This window comes from Mustela putorius, unplaced genomic scaffold (assembly GCF_011764305.1).
Source record: "Mustela putorius furo isolate JIRA1106 unplaced genomic scaffold, ASM1176430v1.1 tig00000578_pilon_pilon_pilon, whole genome shotgun sequence".
NCBI classification, from domain to species: Eukaryota; Metazoa; Chordata; class Mammalia; order Carnivora; family Mustelidae; genus Mustela; species Mustela putorius.
In genome coordinates this window covers 731,043-750,362 of record NW_025421422.1, presented here as the reverse complement: position 1 = coordinate 750,362, position 19,320 = coordinate 731,043, and the positions used below count along the sequence as shown (strand labels likewise).

At 51.8% G+C, this 19,320-nt stretch overlaps 1 protein-coding gene across 2 annotated transcripts in view; it reads right to left on the bottom strand.

The window, feature by feature from the left end:
- MYO18B (myosin XVIIIB) overlaps nt 1-19,320 on the bottom strand; it is a 250,375-nt gene that overhangs the window by 214,067 nt on the left and 16,988 nt on the right. For both annotated transcript variants that reach the window (XM_013063542.2, XM_045081486.1), the window contains exons 4-11: nt 17,487-18,749; nt 16,869-16,935; nt 16,033-16,145; nt 14,590-14,766; nt 9,781-9,979; nt 8,303-8,445; nt 7,382-7,482; nt 6,994-7,057 (exon numbers count right to left, since the gene is read on the bottom strand). In XM_013063542.2, coding sequence (XP_012918996.1) covers nt 6,994-7,057; nt 7,382-7,482; nt 8,303-8,445; nt 9,781-9,979; nt 14,590-14,766; nt 16,033-16,145; nt 16,869-16,935; nt 17,487-18,749 — 2,127 coding nt within the window. The remainder of the gene's footprint in view (nt 1-6,993; nt 7,058-7,381; nt 7,483-8,302; nt 8,446-9,780; nt 9,980-14,589; nt 14,767-16,032; nt 16,146-16,868; nt 16,936-17,486; nt 18,750-19,320) is intronic.

The following is a 19,320-nucleotide window of genomic DNA, read 5'->3' as shown; positions in this document are numbered from 1 at the left end:
ATGTAAGCCCTCCTTGCATCCTTGCATCCCAGTCATGCACGGAGAGATCAGTGAAGCTAGTGCAGTAAGTCAAGCCACAGCCCAAGCGTCTGCTCACAGGAGAAGGAGTAAACAAAGGGCCGTGTGGCCAGGGCACAATGTTGGAGAATCACTTGGCAGCAAACAAGAACGAGCTGCCCGTGGGTGTGACCGCAATCCCGAATCCCACGGACCCGGGTTGAGCCAGAGAAGCCAGATACCAAAGGCTCTGTACCCTGGGACTCCCATCTCTGCAATGTTCAAGCATGGGCCAAACTAGCCTTCGGTAAGACAAGTCAGGTTGATGACTCTAGAATGAGAGGGACACACCTGCGGGCAAAGATACTTGAGGGAGTCTTTGTCAGAATGAGGCACGTTCTAGGTGTTGATCTGGGGTGTGGCTGCAGGTGTGGATAAGAATATAATCATCACTGAGTTGGAGACTAAAAATTAGTGTGTTGTATACGCTTTATGTCTCATCTCAATTAAAAAAAAAAAAATTAGGGCACCTGGGTGGCTCAGTCTGTTTAGCTCAGGTCATGATCCCGGAGTCCTGGGATCTAGCCCCGCGTTGGGCTCTCTGCTTAGCAGGGAGACTGCTTCTCCCTCTCCCTCTGTGTGCCACTCCCCCTGCTTGTGCTCACTCTCTCTCAAAAAAATAAATAAATAAAAGTGAAATAAAATAATGAAAAAAGAGAAAAGCCAACTCACACCATGCCCAGAGTTTATCTGAGGTAATCAAAGACTCAAGGTCAACCAAAGACTGCAGGTAATTTAGTGAGGGGAAAAAAAAAAATCCAGAATGCTCTCTCTACATTAGACTGGGCTGTGCTTAGAGCACCCAAGAGAATCCTACAATGCAGAGAGAGGCCAGGTTTGGATTCGGAGGCAGACAAAGACAGATATTCCCCCAGACTCTCTGCTCCCCAACATGGTGACTTTGTCCAGATCTCCTGCCCTCGTCCTGGGGCTCAGTTTCCACCCCTGTAGAATGGAAATCGTAGCCCACCCTCCTCCCAGAGCCACTGTGAGGAGTAAATGAGTCATGTGTAAAAGCATACAGCATAGTGTCTGGCACAGAGTGGTGCCTAATAAATGCTGGCCCCCGTGCACCACGGAGTATTTCCCACTGTACCTTTACCCAAGCTGTTCTGCTTTCCCAGACACCCTTCCCCCCTGCTGCCCAAGGGCAGGTCCAGCATTCCATGGAAGGTGAACCAGGCATGGCCCTGCCCTCAAGAGGCTCCCCTACGAGGGGAACAGATGTGCAAACTGAATGACAGCTGGAATGAGGGCAGGGGTGGGGGGAGGGGGCTGGGAGCCTCTGGGAAGGGTCAGAGGCTTCCTGGAAGTAGTGGCGCATGAAGCAGACAGAATGTGCTGGGGCGGGGGGAGGGGTGCGCGGGGAAAGGAAGTGTCTCCAAGCAGAAGGACACCCGGGAGTGTGTGCATTGATCGAGTTGGCCTGTCTTGCTGTGCGAAGGGCAGTGGAGAGCCTCGGGTGCATCTGGGAGCTGCTCTCTGATGGAGCCCAGGGCTACTGGAAGCCTCCCCAGCCGCCGAGGGGAAGCTGGTACGGGAGCACTGTCCTCCCTGAAGCTGGCCCTTAGAAGGAAAACACTGAACATGCACTCGATTCTCTTGCAAAAGAAACATCGGTGCCCACAGAGGTGGGTGAACCTCATAGAGAATGTGGGGTGGACAGGACCGGTGATGGCCCGGAGCCTGAATCTCCCCATAGCTGAGCCGTTCTGCCGCATGCTCAATCTGACCCATTCAAACCCACTCTGGGCACCGGGAGCCCATTTAAGGAGGGAGAAGAGGAAACATGGCTTGAGCACCTGCTACACTGTGCTGGGTACTTCTACTCTATAAGGTAGGCGTGGGTCTCTCCGACTGACAGAGGAGAAAGCTGAGGCTCAGAGAGGCCCTTGGAGCCACCCAACTGGGCAGGAGAAAATTCATTACATGCCAGAAACTCTACTGTCCCCACTGCTAGGAGCAGATGGAGGAGCTGGATATGGCTCTACCCATTCCCCAGGTGCAAACACTGAGGATAAATGACCAAAGAAGGCATGGTGGGTCGGATCCCAGAGCATGTGGCCTTCAGCCACAACACAGAATCAAGGTGACAGAGGGGGCCAGGCAATAGTGCCAGATTCGGGGTCAGGTCCAGCCCTGCTCCTGCCACTTCCAAGCTGTGTGCTGGGAGGCAAGTAACTTCACCTCTCTGAGCCTGGTTACTGCTCCTGAAAGACAGATATGATAATAATCCCTTTGCTCAAAAGACCATTGGGAGGATTCAAGAAGGGAGGGCTCTGGGCAGAGCCCCTGGCAAGAGGACACGATCTCCCATCTTCCCATTTGGAGACCATTCCTCCACAGTTGACAACTGAGTCATAAAAATTAAATGTGCCTTGGGCCAAAGCCTGGAAGGTAACAGCCAGAAGCACACTGCTGGGAGGCAAAGATGATTATTATTATCACTGCTGCTGGGCACTTTAAAAAAAATCAGGCTAGGTTGCAGAAAAATAAATTATAGAGAAGAAGAAAATAATATGAAAGCTTTGTGATTTCAAATATGTCCTGGTACCCTGACAGATCTCAGATGAGTTCCATTTAAAAGCTGAAAGTGGCAGGAAGCAAGGGCACAGGGCAGGGACCAGGAGCTGGGAATGACAGTCAGTGAGTGAAGGCGGCCACCTGGGGCAGGAACCAGCCCACAGAGCTCAGTGTTTCTGGCCTAGGCCTTCCTCCAGCTGACAGTCCCCTGAGACTCATTCTGGGTTCTGCAGTCACACTCCACCTTCCTCTTTGTATCAGGTGCTATGAGGACCAGGAATGCTGGCCTCACTGCCCCTGGTTGACCTCACTCAGTGCACCACCAGACCAGCTCATGCTCACCTCCTCCAGGCAGCCCTCCTGGATATGCCTCTACCACTCCCAGCCTGACCTCAGCCGACTCGCACCTCTAATTCAAGCACCTGTCATTCTGGCTTCAAATGACCTGCTACTGTGGCCATTGAGTCCTTTGCGACAGAGACCCAGCTGAGTTATCTCTCTGTTAGTGCCTGGGACACCATGAGATCAATAAATATCCATTGATGAGTCAATGTCAATGAGCTGCTGTTGGTTAGCGTCCCTGAATCAGAGCCACAGACGCTGAGGTAGACTTTACTCACCCACTGCACCAGCCCCACGGTGCTCCTAATCCCGTGTTCAAGGACCCCAGAGGCCAGGTCGGCTGAAGAAGAAGAGCCCCAAATTCTCAAAGTCCTTTCTCCGGGCTTCTCTGTGATTCCCAGCAAACCACCTCTCTCCAACCCAACCAGCTCCCAGGACACAGGCATTGGATCCAAAGAGAGACACAAGATCCCCAAATCCCCAGGAAACGTCTTTGAAGATACAGCGGGATAAATTAAATTGCAATTAATATAGTTCTGCCTATCACGGCCACAAAATTTAAAAAATTGAAAAGACGCGATTTTAGCTAAGTTGTGAGGGGGACTGCTCGTTCATTTATTCACCCAACAAACATTTATTGCTGTGTGCCCAGCTCAGTGCCAGGCCTTGTAAAATACATAAGCAGTGAAGTGAACATAGAAGACCTCCATCTTCTTGGACCTTAGGATGGTGGGGAGACAGACAATAAGCAAACAGGCAGCGTGAAACATGATAAGAGATTGTCATCAATGGGATCACACACACACACACACACACACACACACACATACACATGCACACACGAGCAGTGTGTGTTTGTGTGTGTCTCTCCCTGGACAGGGGCCTGGGAAGCAGGGAATAGTAATACTGGCACAAAGGCCCAGGATGGATGCACAAAGATATTTATCATCTCATTATTATATATATATAGTATATATTTTATATAGAGAGTATATTGATGTATATATATTGTGTACATACACTATATATTTTTTTTAAAGTAATCTCTACACACAACATGGGACTCAAACTCACGATCCCAATATCGAGTCAAAAACCCCACCAACGGAGCCAGACGGGTGCCCCCAAAATAAATGTTACTTTAAAGGTATAAACTAGAGGATAGAGATAAGGTCAACGAGACTAAAACAAGGTGTGGACTGCCAAGGGGCCTGGACTAGGGGCCTCATGGGTCCCTGAAGCCTTGCCCCACCCAACTGGTCCCATGTTGCTATAAAAGGTAAAAGCGAATAATCATCCAAATCATAATATGATAATACAATCTGAGTTTCCAAGTATTTGATGGACCTCCTCTCATTTAATTTGGGAGCAAGGAGGACCTTAAGACAGATTATGTCAGAGCAGAACTGATCTGAGTCCGTGGGACCAGCTAGGAGGAGGGGAAGCCTCGGCCAGGGATGAAGTGAGCTAGAGATTTGCCAGTAGAAATGCAGCACATATAGTTCAATTTGAATCTCTGATAAATGATGGGTTCTGTTTTGTATATTTCCCTGTACTATCTGATAGAGCAGGAATGCTGGCTTCATTGCCCCATCCAACTTCAATCTCTAGCTCACCTCCTCCAGGCAGCCTCCAGGCCTGCCCATGCAAAATTTGGGGCATAATTATACTAAAAAAAATATTCTATGTGTGTCTGAAATTCAAATTTAACTGGTCATCCTGTAGGATTTTTTTTTTTTTTAGTTTTACTGAGTTATAATGGACAGATACAAATTGTGTATTTTTAGATGTACAATGAGATGATTTAGTATAGGTACACATTCTGAAATGACTGCCACAATGAAGTTAGTGAAGACATCCATCACTTCACATAGTTACCATTTTTGTGTGTGGCGAGAACAATTAAGATCCACTCTCCTAGGAAATTCGACGTACGCAATAAACACTGTTATGAACTATAGTCCTCATGCTGTACATTCGGTCAGTTACAAGATGAAGTTCTGGGCATCCTGTATATTTGTGTGCTCAACCTGGCAACTTGGAGAGCTTGTACTTGGCAACTCCCATTCTTGGGGGGTATTTCCTGACCACCACATGCCCTTACTGAGATAGTACTGGGACCACCCAGCCCCAGAAAACTAGCCCAGGCTGGGATCAAAGAACAGTGAGCTTTCAGATTTTATTTTTGTTCTTAGAACACTGAGGAAAGTTTCCCTGGATACCTGCCAGGTAGCAGAGAGAGAACAAAGGAACACCCTACCAGTTTCCCTAAATCAACTGGTCTAAAGAAAACACCCCCCAGAAACACACAAAAAAAGAAATCTACTTCAAAAGCCTGCCTGACACAGATTCCCACTGTGACCCATTCCTGTGTGCAGACTGTTAACAAAAAGTCAGGCTGAGGAGAGCACACAAGGACCAGAAGCTGGAGCTCTTCTCCGCAAAAACAATCCTCTTGCACACTCAAATGGATACATCTGGCCAAAGTTCATGAACACAAATGGGAAAGCCCACTGCCGGGATAGCCTCTCGTCCGGGGCAGTCACAGTCAAGGTCTGGGGTCCTAACAGTTCCCCAATCATGGGGAGATAGGGTCTGGAAGAAAACCATACCATGGATGCCTGTCAGCAAAATGGGGTGTTGGAGGAAGAGTGGATTAGTCCCCAGAATTTAAAGATGGAACAGCTGCATCCTCTTACTCCTACTGCAAAAATCAGCTCCATGTTAGTGGTCCTTGGGGGCGGGGGGTGGTTCCTGGACCAGCACCAGCAGCATCACCCAGGAACCTGGGAAGAATGCAGATTCCAAGGCCCTTCCCCAGACCTGCTGAATCGGTAACTCTGGAGAGTACCCAACAGTGTGTGTGTGCGTGTGTGTGTGTGTGTGTGTGTGTGTATGTGTAGATAGCTTCATTAATGTGTAATTGACAAAAGCTAAACGACTCATCCTTAGAAGGTATAATCTGACAAACTTTGATACATGTTCCCATGAAACTATCACCTTAATAAAGACAATGAACATATCCATCAATCCATCACCTCCCAAAAGTTCCTGTTTATCACCCTTTCTCCCCTCCTCCTGCCCCACGCAGTGCACAGGCAACCACTGCCCTATTTTCTGTCACTGTTGGTCCGTCCACAATTCATAGAGTTTCACATTATCTATCCTCCTCTCTGTGGTGAACTTCTATTCGATCCTCAAAACCCTATCCAATGTCCCTGTAGCTAAGAAGCCTTCTCTGACTGAGACCAAGTAGCTCTTTCAACTATCCTCTGGTGCCCACAGCATCTTGGGCAAGTCTAGCATATTCGTATCTCACACGACTGCACTAATACCCGCATCCCTCTCTCCCAATTGAGTAAAAATTCATGAATGGAGACCATAATCCCAAAGCTTAGCACAGGCCTGGCACCGGAGCTGGTGGTAGGTGTAGTGGGGGGGGGGGGCGGCGACTCAGAAAACAATTGTAAGAAATAAACAAATGAATAAAAGAATAAGCAAACAAGTCAACACCTTGTTTTTATTTTACACAAAAGACTACCATCTCTCCAGGTCTTACTCACAGAGCATGTCTTCCAGGAAGCCGTCCCGGACTGCACCCACCCATGTGAATCACCAGTAATATCTATTAAGTGTACCAGATTGATGGATCTAGGCCAAGTCCTGTGCTCCACATTTTGTGTACATCATTTCTTTTACCCTTACCCCGACCCGATGAGGCAGATACTACTATTCACATTATTTGCCTGAAAAGGAGACAGGTGTTCAGAGAGGTTGGGTCTGAGATCATGTAGCTAATATGGGTCAGAGGCAGGGTTTGAGCCCGGAGCCTGCACGCTTACCTCTCCATATGCCACCTTCTGGCTCCCCTTACGTGTACAAGTCCCAGTTACCCTATAAGCCCAGGCCCCACAAAGGTAGCCCTTGTGTCCCCCACACGACCGGTCCTTGCCAACCGTGTCCCCCACAGGCAAAGGAGAAGAGTCATGCAGGGAACCCCTCCGTCATGCTCCCATCCTGGCCACAGGGACACACACATCCGCACACTCCTCGGAAGGACCTCCTCCTTACCTTGGGCCATATGCCCATGCCGAAGGAGTGACTCTCTGCCATCTGGTGCAGGTACAGCTCCGTCCTGGAAGCAGAGGAGGGACTGGAAGTCAGGGAGGGGCTGCCCACACCAGGGCCCTGGCAGAGCACATAGTCCTCATGGCAGAGGGCTCCCTTGCCATGGTCCGGATGGCCCCAGCGCCTGCGCCAGGCCCTAGTCCCATTTCTGGAATATTCTGCACTCCCTGCCCTTCTGTGGCCCTTCCTAAGTGCCAGGAAGCCCTGGCATGAAGAACATAAACCACATACACCCAGGGGACAAGAAGCTAACGTGCTCTGGGGTCATATCTGAACAGCCAACCTGAATGAGTCCTAGCCGCCTGCAAAGTTCAAAGATGCCATCGCTCACCTGAGATCCAGGTCCAACCCTGCCAGCATCTGGGAGAAAACCTCGAAATTGCCTTCTCCTTCTGGCTGCCGGGCCACACAGCTCTTCTCCAAGAGCATTGTCTGCAACAGGAATGGACACAACGTGGTTGGCCTGCAGGGTACACGAGACGGCGGCCCCGTTGGGGCACCCCTCTGCCCTGATGCACTCTTGGGGGCAACAGCTCACAGCCACACTCTGTCGGACACTTCTGTATAGAACCTGCGCCCTCCTTTTTCCCACTGATTCAGAGCCCGTTTAGGGACTTGACTACTGCTGTAGATTCATTCTGATGAAAGCATCCAAAGGTAATAACAATTAAATGGAGCCACTCTCCAACATATTCGTATTTAACAGAAGCTTACCAACCAGACCCAAGTGGTGATTAACAGGGGAACTGCAGGGCCGGGCCAGAAAAAGGACTTATTTGGCATCGGTGAGTTTTCTTTGAGTCTGGACATTATCCCTGCTCAGCATACAAACCATCCTTCTAATAACCTAATCCTATTTTCTGCTCAAGCAGCATGTTTGAGGTGGGAAGGGGAGCAGCACTGGTGATCGCGGAGATAGGAACAAACAGACCATGTGTTGGTTACACACAGCAGGGCCACAGAAGGCTGGCGAGCGTCTGTTTAATTTCAGCTTATGCTTTTAAGAGCCAGCTAATGAGAGGCTGGGTTACATATTTACCCATGAATATTTCATCCCTGCGACATTCAGAGGTGCAGACGGGCTAGCAATGCTCCGGGGTGCTGAGGGAGGAGAGGGCCATGGCTTGGGGATCCACAACCATTAGGATACATGCCAGGGTCCCAGGTGGAGGCGTGACCTCTGCTGGGTGGAACTGGGACGCCCAGTTCCAGCACCCAGAGCCCTCCACCCCCGTCTGCCCAGAACACCCACCTGGAGCTGAGCGGCCGCAACTCGCCCCGTGGCATTGAAGTCCAGCGACATCACCATGGCGACCCGGGTGGCATTGTAGCTGTGGCCAGTGGACACAGAGCCAAAAGCCCGGAGAACTGTGAAGGTAGCTCGGATCTTCTCCACTGTTGGAGGCATGGGGCAAGGCGTCACTTATGGCCCAGGAGCTGCAACCCCACCTCTCACAGGACTACCTTCCCTGCTGGCAACTGCACTGGTCCAAGCCCATCTGGCCCCAAGCCCCAGCAGGCTCCCCACCACCTCTCCAGCTCAGCACTAAACCACAGACTTTTCACTGCTGCCCGGGCTGTGTACTGCAAGCAGGGTACAGGGGGAGCAAGACTGAGTCAAGGAGGGGAGACTCGCAGGGCCAGGATAGATACAGCCTGATGACAGGGGCTGCCTGGGCATGACGCAGAAGGGCAGAGCATGAACATTCTCAGACCTGCTCTGAGGGAGCTCACAGGGTAGCAACAGCCTTGAAAAGCCCTCCAGTCTCCCCACAACTATTTATTGGGTACCTACTATGTGCTAGGCACTGTGCCAGGCACCTGGGTACAGCCTATCCTGACTCCCACCCCCCAACACATGCACTCACAGCAGAACTACATTTTGAGAAAGCCAAGACTGGTGCCTCTCCCCATTTTATCCCCAGTTCCTAATGTGAGTCAGATGAAGAGCAGGTGATGGATAAAGGTTTGGAACAACTGTAGTGAGACAGCAGCACACACAGTAGTAAGGGGATTTGAATATGGGCTCTGCCTTTGCTAGTTATCTAACTTGGGGCAAGTCAACCTCTCTATGCCTCTGATACCCCATCTGAAGATGGAGATAATCATTGTACCCACATCTCTCCTTAAAGCCTAGCTGAAACATCATTACCTCAAGGAAATCTCCACTTCCCACTCCAAGGAAATCCCCACTTCCCTCTCTTCTGAGCTCCCCCCACTGCCCCACCTCTCTCCTAACAAGCTCTGCCAGCACTGTGTGCAGAACATGCAAGTTTGGAATATATATGAAGTTCGGTTTCCCTTCTAGTTGTCAAATCCTCATGAGCATAGGCCCTGCCCTTCTGTCTTTACTTATTGGGTTCTCTGTACAGTTGAGCAGGTTGTGCACTGCATAAGGACACCTTTTCTAAGGGGCACATCATTTACATCATATAATCATAGGTTTATGTATTTATTAGGATGATTTCCCAGCACACAGCAGACAGGAGTTTAGTCCTAACAATGTCAGTATATGATGATTTTTCTGCCAATAGCTGTGAATGTCTTGAGGAAGGTTGTCCAATGAACCACAGGTGGCCCTGCCCAGAAGCAAGAACAGCGTCTGCCCATTGATGCTCAGTGAATGCTAGCTGAATGGACATAAGGAGGAGAAACCCAGTGCCCACTCCAACTCTCCCCACCCTCCCCTACAACCCACCCCCAACACGTGTTCCCTGGAGACCACTATACCTGAGACCCTGCCATCCACACCACCTGCCATTGCCACCAGGTGCTCCAGGAGCTGCTCACAGCAGGTGGTCTTCCCAGCACCACTGCGGCCCAGGGCCACGATGCTCTGGTCTCTCCGCTGGCTCAGTAGCACCCAGTATGCCCGCTGCGCCAAGGAGGCCAGATGGGCTGGCAGGCCATCCCGGCGGCCCCTGGGCACCTGCAGGAAGATATCCCAGGCTTCAGTCTTTCCACCCCGGCCAGTGCTGAGGGAGCATTCCAAGACAGTGCCCCACCCCAGCCTTGAGCCCAGATTCATGTCCTGTCATCCTACCCCAGCCTTTTCAGAGGAGTCTTGAATGTAACCAGAAAAGGCCCAGCCTTGGGGTTTAGTCTTGCCCTGCCCCACTGTGAGTCCTTCAGCAGCCTTTGAGCCCACTCTGAGTCTGGATCTTCTCTCTTGCTCCTTGGAGGCTTGTGTCAACTCATTATTGGATAGTACTTGCCCGGAATGAGGCAGCTTGATAAAATGGCAAGATTGATTAATAATGTCTGCCATGGAAACAGAATGAGGCACAGGGTAGCTAGTGCTATGTATGCCATGTATTTGCCATAACAGTTTTAGGTAATACCTTAGATCCTTCACTCCATTCAGCCATCCACTCAGCCATTCATTTACTCTTCATTCAGTTAAAAAATAATTACTGAGTGTCTACTACATGTGAGACACTGTTCCAGGCACTGGGGGTACAGCACTATACAAATCGGGGAAAGGAAAGCCCTACCAACCATGAAAAGATACCATTATATACCTATTAGAATGCCTAAAAAAAAAAGTTTAAAACTGATTTTTAACACCCACTACCAAGTTCTGGAGAAGATACAAAGCTACTGGACTTCTCATACAATGCTAGTAAGAAGGCTAAAATGACACGGTCACTCTGAGAAAGAGTGAGATATACGCTCAGCATCCAACCCGGCAATCCCGTTCTTAAGTATTCACCCTAGAGAAATAACTGTGTGTGTTCACCAAAAGCCTTCAATGGTACCGGCTTTATTGGACATATATTCAAAATCACTGGAAACTAGGAACAACCATTGGCAAAAATTGCCATTTAACGAGGGAAAGAACGTAAGCAGCCATTGCCGTTTGAGCACTGAAAGTCCCCTGTCCCAGAAAACCCCTCTATCCTGGGGAAACCAGGACAGCTGGTCACCCAATGAGTGGCACACACACCATACAAGAACCCGGGCCAGTGGCTGCAGTGACATGGGTGAACATGAAATGCATCCTGGGACGTAGAAGAAGCCAATTCAAAGGTGGCTGGCTGCACTGTTCCAATGACATGACTTTTCAGAAAAGGCCCAACTCTAGGGACAGAAAAAAAAACCCAGATCAGTGGATTCCAAGGGCAGGACCATGGGAATGGAGAGTGACTATACAGGGACCAGAGGACTAGGAACAGCCCCGTAATTGATGGTGCAGTTGGTTAGCGAACTACCCATGTGTGGCTGAAACTTATAGGTCTGTAGGCTGGAAAGACTGAATCAAACCGTATGTAAATTATACGTTAATGAATCTGATTTAAACCAAAACAGCGTTGCCCCATGGAGCTTGCTTTCTGCTGGGAAGAGCCAGATGATAAAGAAAACAAAGAATTAAGCTAGATCTCACAGGAGACGTTGTAAAGCCATGAGCCTGAATAAGATCACCAAGGAAGTGGGTGTTTAAAGAGGAGGAGACAGGGCACCTGGGTGGCTCAGTGGGTTAAACCTCTGCCTTTGGCTCAGGTCATGATCTCAGCGTCCTGGGATAGAGCGCTCCATTGGGCTCTCTGCTCAGCAGGGAGCCTGCTTCCCTTCCTCTCTCACTGTCTGCCTCTCTGTGATCTTTCTCTCTGTGTGTCAAATAAATAAATAAAATCTTTTTAAAAAAATAAATAAATAAAGAGGAGGAGACAAGAGGGGAGGAGACAAGAGGTGTGGGACAGGCACTGGGTCTTGGGGAAGTCAGGGAGACCAGCGAAGGAGGCCGAGGAGGAGGGCCGGCAGGACAGAAGGAAATCCAGGACAGGGGAGACCTGGAGCTCAGGAAGGGAGGGTCTGCAGGAGAAGGGGGTTAGCGAACTACCCATGTGTGGCTATGCCATTTGGCTATGCCAAATGCCCTGGGGAGTAAGGGTGGGGCAGGTAAGGGGAAACCAGAGTCTGGAGCATTTGACAAAGTCTGCTTAGCGTGGCCTTTGGGTGGAAAGCAAGAGGCTGACAGGAGGCAAAGTGGTCAGTGGAAAGGCACCAAAATGGGCAGGGCAGCGGGCCCAGCTGGAGGAGGACATCCAAAGCCTGGCATGACAAGTAGGTGAATATGGGGCCCAGTGACACCCCATCTGCCCTCTCCACTGCCAAGCAGGGCCAGGGGCTCAAATCCCCACATGGTGGCTCTTCCCTTCACCTGGACCTTTGGCCTGGGGCTGAGGGCCGCCCCCAGTCGTCAGCTGGCCTCCCCTCCCCAAGACACCCAGACACAATAATGAGTCCCTGTCCTGACACAAAAAACAGGGCTCAGCAGGATCCCCAGAGCTGGCAAAGGTGGGACACGCCCCCACACTGGCTGGACATGGCCTTCAGGCAGGCCGCAGGCAGAAGGTTCTGGGATCTGAATCCCAATGCTGCCTTCCGCTCTGGAAACGCTGAAGTTCAGGGAACAGGCTATCCCACCTGTCAGTCCCTCAGAGGTTTGTGGGGGGCTAGAAGGACAAAGGGAGGATCCTCCTAATCCAGGCCCCTTTGTACATAAACAGGTGTGCATATGCACACGTGTCTTGCATGTTGGCACATAGGCGTGCTTACGGGCACACACATCCAACAGTGGCAGAAGCCGCAGTTACACAGAGCTGTACCCATCTAAACTACACACCCATGCTCACACCCATGCACCCAGCGCCCCCAGGCACACACTCAACTCCCAGCCATCCCCAGTGAGAGAGCCCTCACCCCCACCCCGCACCGCCCCCACGTCGCCCCAGTCCCCACCCAGCCCATCTTGGGGGTGGCCCCAGGCCCAGGCTCACCACAGGTCACTGCTCCCACCTGGTGGCCATTGGAGGAACCACATGTGACTCAGCCAAAGTGTAGAAGGGAGTTTCAGGTTTGGGTTTGGGAATCTGGACCTTTGAGGGGGTCCCATCCCCATCTCAGAGTTTCAGGGGCCCGGGACATCACCTAAATCCTTACAAGGCATATTCCCAAAGCCTGCACTTTCAGCTTCTCAGCCCAGATTCTGTAAAGAATGCCTCAGTCCAGAACAGTCAGCAAGAATCTGGCTCACTGTAGGGGTCTGTACAAAATCTCCTGGAGGCTTCTAAGGAGCAAGAGGCACCATGCAGCTTCTTGGGAGGCTCGGAGGCCTGAGACTGAACAAGCAGAAGCACAGCCCTCACAGCAAGGGAGGGGAGGGTGCACAGGCCCCAAGACAGCGGGGCTGGGGAGCATGGGAAGGGGTGGTGTGGTGTCCTGGAGAAGAGGGATCTTGAAGGGGGATTCAGAAACACTAGCCTTTTTTTTTTTTTTTAATGGAGTTTAGCATCATTCGAGGGCTATGAGTAGATTGGTTCCTTGGCCCCCCAAGATGTAGCTTTTCATCCCCAGTTAACAGACGAGAGAACAAGGCCGAAGAGAGGTCGTGATCATTCCAAGGCACTCAGGGGGCATTAGCAGCTGTGCTAGAGGCTTGTGCTTTCCCCAATCACGAAGTCCTCGCCACGGCGCCCAAGTAAGACCTCCAAGCAGGTGTCATGCCTGCACTAGATCCAATTTCCATCAGCACGGAAGACTGTCTCCCACCTCTGCTGAAGACCCCCTCCCCCAGAAGCTGGCATCATGCTCAGGGAAAGCCAGAATCCTTACGGCCACGTGGAAGACCTGCTGTGATCAGTACCCGCTGGTCCCGGCCTCCCCACTCTCTCCCCAGCAATCAGCTGCTCTACCCACCATTGTCTTTGTCAGTGGGGGCCTGTCTTCCCCCTCCAGAACGGAAGCACCACAAGGACAGTCTGTCTGTCTTCCTCCCTGCTTTTGCACCCCCATGCCCTGCATCGAGGAGACTCTCCGTCAGTATCTCAATCAACAGCCTGGGGGACCAGGAGGCTATCTGGCTCAGGTGGCCAGGGTGTGGCTGCAGACATCGCCACAAGGGGACGCTGAGAGATTGCATTTTCTGGGACTGTCTGCCCAAAAAAAAACGGGCCATTTCTCCACTTGGCAGGGAGAAAAAAAAAAAAAAAAAAGGAAAAGCAGAATCAATCGGGGCTTCTGGTTCCCGATTTATGTGGGTGTCTGGAACCCTCGAATGTGCAGTATGGGGTTTGAGGCGCAAAAATGCTGACGGCCTGAGTTTCACCCCCAGCTCTCCCCTTTGCGGAACTGGAGGGCTGGCCCCGCAGATCTCGTCTACCAACAGGCAGCAGGTAAAGGTCCTATCTCTTCAGGGGTGCATGAGTATTAGCTGAGATACTCCGAAAAGGTACTTGAAGTAGCACCTGGCCCAGAGCTGATATTAGTTCAATATTTCTGTCATGATTATAGTCTCTAATGTCCCTGTTTGTTTCCAGCCCTGATTCATCCATCATTCCCCTCTCCGGAGGGGGGCTCAGATGGTCCTTGATGCCCACGATGCCCACAATGCCCCAGATCTTCTATCTGGCAGGATGGGACTCACAGACAGGTTTGCAGGGGGCTCCAGCTGCCCCCTGCTCTCCCGAGATGCAGAGGGGACACCACCCCACCCGTCAGGTGCCCTTGCCTCCACCATGTCCCCATGGTCCTGCTTACCTTGCCTGCAGAGGGCGCTGGGGGCCCTGGGGACTGGAGGACGATCAGGTCTGGCCCCTTGAAGGTGTGGGGCAGCTGCGCCCGGTATCGGTGGAGAAGCGTGTTCAGGACACTCGATTCGTTGATACTGACCAGGGAGGCCAGGTCCTCAGCCTGGTCCAGCTCAGGAGGGTTGGCCTGTGAAGCATCACACAAAGTGTCCTGTGGGCCTCCATACTACTGCCATCACCCCTACACACACACACACACACACACACGCATGCACACACACACATGCACACACGCACACACGCATGCTCACATGCACACACGCCCCCAGTGACCCTCTCCCTGGAGAGCTGTTTCCCTCAGACCAGGACAGAAAGTGAGGACTCCAGAAAGAGAGAAACAGAACCATACAAATGAAATAAGGACAACCCTACCATCACTGCCCAGGGAGGGGAGAGGCTCCAAAGAGAGCCAGCAAGATTCTGACAGCCTCCCATGTCTCAAACACCACAAGAAGGGGGTTGTTCCAGAGAAAGCAAGTGTGCGTGCCTGTTGCCCCCTCTCTGGGTTTTGCCAGGGAGTCCTGCAGGTGTTCTGTGAGATTTGGGGATGAAGGCCAGTGGCTAAACAGCCCCATTTCTCTGATAGCCCATCATGCATTGATCCTTTGGATATGCCCAAATTCTTCTGGAAGCAAGGGACAACTGCAGCTTCTCTTTGGGGCAGCCATTCTAAAAGCCTTCCTACTATTCTTTCCAGCTTCAGAGAGTTTTCTGGGCCCAGTGCTCTGGGGTTTGGGTGAAGTCTGGGCTCCTCACAGGTCAGCGGACGCGGGCCCACTACAAACTGTAAATACCAGCAGGAGTAGAGGTCCTGGGGCCGGCAGAGGGCAGAAAAGGAGGAATAATGAATGAGACCCACAAGGAGCTGCTGGAAGAAACATCTTCTTGATTAGTAGGCTGTGAGAGGTGGAAGAGGACGAGGACAGGACACTTTTCCCCCATCATTAGACTCTAAATCTCAAAAAGATTTATGGTGTATTATAAAAATTATACAAAATGTAGTTGGGCTTCTCAACCAAAAGAAAAGTTAATACCCCTAAATAATAGGCCATTGAAACCTAAGCTATAGCTGCACATTTGGCTCTGAGTTCCCTGGCAGCCAGGGTAAAAAGGGAAACATGCATCTGCAATGTCCATAAAACGAAAAGCAAGCACTTTCTTGGATCAAGAAGAACTCCCAGTTCTGACACATATGTCTGTTCTTGTATCCTCGCTAAGAGAATGCTGGGATAGAGCAACGACCCCATGACAATATACTGCCAGGAGAGCAACAGAGGTCGATGATGGTTTTCCTTACCACTCCCTCCAGCGTGTGCAGTCAGATACTGGACCTCTCTTGCAGGGCTGGGGAAAGAAGGTATGGAGCATGCGGGGAGGGGGATGTAGGGCTCACCCTATGAACATGTTCCTCGTCCACCTCGGTGATGGTTTTGTCAGCATCGATGAGAAGTCGTACCCTTCCTGCCGGCAGGTCAGCTGTTCCCTCATCTGGCTTCAGCACAGTTGCTGGTGACAATGCAGAGAGAGAGAGAGAGAGAGAAAGGCTCTAAGCCGAATGGTCAGACCACAGAGCTTATAGAAGGATCAAATTATGACCCTGAACCCTTTGAGGACAGAAGCTGAGTCTGGGTTAATTGGGCTTTCATCATCTGGCTCAGTGCCAGGCTCAGGGTAAGCACCCTGGTACTGAGGTGCACTGACCCATCTTGTATCTACACCTGGGAGGGGAGACAATGCCATACGGGTTGCCACTTCCCCTTCCAGGGTCCATGGCAGACATCACTAATCAATCACTCTGCACAGTTGTGTTCTGACGGGGACGCATGATTGCTTCTCAGTAGAGGGTAGTCACAACGAATTGACAAAAGCAGGCTCGTGAGGTGAAATCTCTTTGGTCATTTGCACTTTTTGCACTTTTTGCACTCTTTGCCTCATTGCCTCAAGGAACCCTAGAGGAGACAATGCTCAGAGCATTAGTGACTTTGTTAAATAATGAATTCCCGAGGGGCAGTTGCCTTTGGAAAGATCAGCTACGTGGGTCAAATGACACTCAACTCTTCCCAGTCCAAAAGCCACAGACTCCTATCCTAGACTCAGTTGCTCCTTGCCCCTCCCTTCCCGCACCCACCCTCCCCACAAACGGATTCAGCAAATATGACTAGCAGTGGAGGGGCATGAAAGGGAAATACTTAGACCCTCCCCTACTTAGGTGCTAACACCCCTGATTACCAAGAGTAAATCCATCCTTCTGAACCAGCCAGACTTTCTCTGCCTCGTACCATCTGTCCTCGGGAGCCTGGGAGCAAAGATCACATAAATCAGACCAAGAGGACACTGCCTGCCCTACCCCCCAACACCGAATCAGCAGAGAACCCTTTACATGGGAGTTTCTCACTGTGTGATCTGGGACCACTGAAATCAGAATTTCCCCAAGGGAGAGCAAGGAGGGGGCTGTTTATTTGCAGGGAAATGCCTTGGCCTACCCCTGGCCTTTTGAATGGAGGCTCTGAGGCAGGGCCTGGGAATCTGCATTTTGAGCACTCTACAATTTGCACAACCCCAAGTTTGAGAAATACCATGTGACACCATGAGTGGACATCTCCCACTCTTGGGACCTCCTTCATGATTCCTCCAGGACAGGAATAGTGGGGGCTTCCAGACCCCAGCATATGGAAGCGTATCAAAGAGGAAGTGTTACGCCCTCTTCTTGAGTGGGCCGTCCCACTCCAATTCCCTGTCCATCTCCTATCCTGCCTTATTCACCCCCAGGAGCAGGTCCTTCCCATCCGTCTATCTCTGGAGGGTCCCTCTTGCCCCGCCCCACTCGCCGGGGCTGCAGTCCCTCACCTGATCCAAGTCTTTGCTCCCCTCCAGCCGGTCTGGCCCCTCTTCACTCTCCTTCTGAGTCTGAGGCCTTTCTGCCTGGCCCTCCAGAGCAGATAGTCTGGGTCCTTCCGGCTCTGTCTCCAGGGTCTTGGCCCCATCATCTGCTCCCACACAGGACTCCCCAGCTTTCTGCTCTCTGCTTTCCGGCTGGCCCTCCTTCCCAGCAGGCACTGGGGTCTCTCTGCCTGCACCCACCTCCTCGGGGGCTGTACGGCCCTTCTCTGTCTTCCCCCCAGCTTTACCTGCCTCTCCAGACTCACCCTGAGGTTGCCCTTTCTTGACTACCTTAGCCTGGGGCTCCGCTGCCTTCCCAGGCACACTCTGAGGCTCCCCCACTTTCTCTACCTGTCCAGGAGCTCCCCCCACCTTCCCTGGCTGCCCCTGCCCTTGGCTCACTTTGTTCTCCTTGCTCTGTGGTTCCTCTGTCTTCTCTGACTTTCTTGGGCGCATACCTTCTTTGTCCTTCTTACTCTGGGAACCGTCCCACTTGCTCCTTCCGCCCAGGGAAACTCCCCACTTTCTCACCTGGATTTGGGCCCCAGCCCCCTTCCCTTCACCCCCTTCCTTGGAGAGATTTCCCTTTGCCATCTTGTTTGGGGGGTTCCCTCCCCCTTTCTCTGCTGTCTCCTGCCTCTCCCCTTCCCATGGCCCCTCTCTCCCCTGGACCTCACCCCCTTTCAGTCCTTTGGTCTGGGGGGCCCCGCCCCCTTTCTTCCCTGAACCTTGTTTAGTTGGTAGCACCTTTCCTGGGTCCCCAACACCCTCAGTCTGAGTCTTCTCAGCCTTTGAGGCTGAGTCCTTAGTGCCAGCCTGGGGACCATGAGGAGTCCCAGGAGTCCCTCCCTTTTTCTCTCCTCCAGGGTCTGTGGCCGGGGGTGCGGTCTTGCAGGTGGGAGCATCAGGGGGCTGGGTCTGCTGCTCCGGCTTGGCTGAGTCCGGGTCCAGCTTGGCCACCATTAGCAGCACGTCACCCCTCCGCACACCTCTCTTGAAGGGCAGGGGTTTTTTGGCCGGTGTCACCCCAGTGCCCGATTCCTGAGGCTTCTCGCCATTGATGCTGGTCATTGGCACGGGGTCTGTGGGGCTGGCCCCCTCGCTCTCCTTGGCCGGAATGTTGGAGTTCTGTGGAGAGCTTGACTGGTTGCCTTGGATAATTTGCTGGTTTCCAAATTTGGTGCCACTGTTGGACCTGCTCTTGGGTTGGCTAGTGGAAATTTCTGGGGTCTAGGAGAGAGAGGCCACAATCACACTTAGCTCCTTGCTGACCTGCAGGATTTGGGCCAAACAAGATAAGCAACCCTACCCTCCCTCAATCCTACCCATGGACTCTCCTCCTTTGGTTGTTAGTCACCCATACCTCCAGTCTGCTCTATGGGGGAGGTGGTGCCCCCAGCATCACTAAAGCCAAGAGGCAATTCACACACGTGCATTTTACAGATGAGCAAAGCGAGGCCTCGACCATACACGGTGGTGGGACCTAGAACCCAGCTCTCCCAACATTCGCTATGGGTTTCTTTCTGCCTCAGGGTGGTTCCAGCCTCTCCCTGTCTCTCCCTGCCGCCTGGCCTTCAGGAAACCAAGTCAGCTCGCTCAGCTTCGTTTCACCTCCCTGCAAACTGGGGGCAGAGTCTGATGGCTCCCTGCAAGGATTACATGAGGACCTTGTGCTGGGTGGGGCACCAGGTCTGCTAGGGTAAGGAGAGGATCCAGTTAGCTACCGCTTAGGACAAGAAAGTTAAATTGGCAAAAGTCAGTCAGGACTCACAGCGTCGCAGACACATGAGCTCCAGCCCCA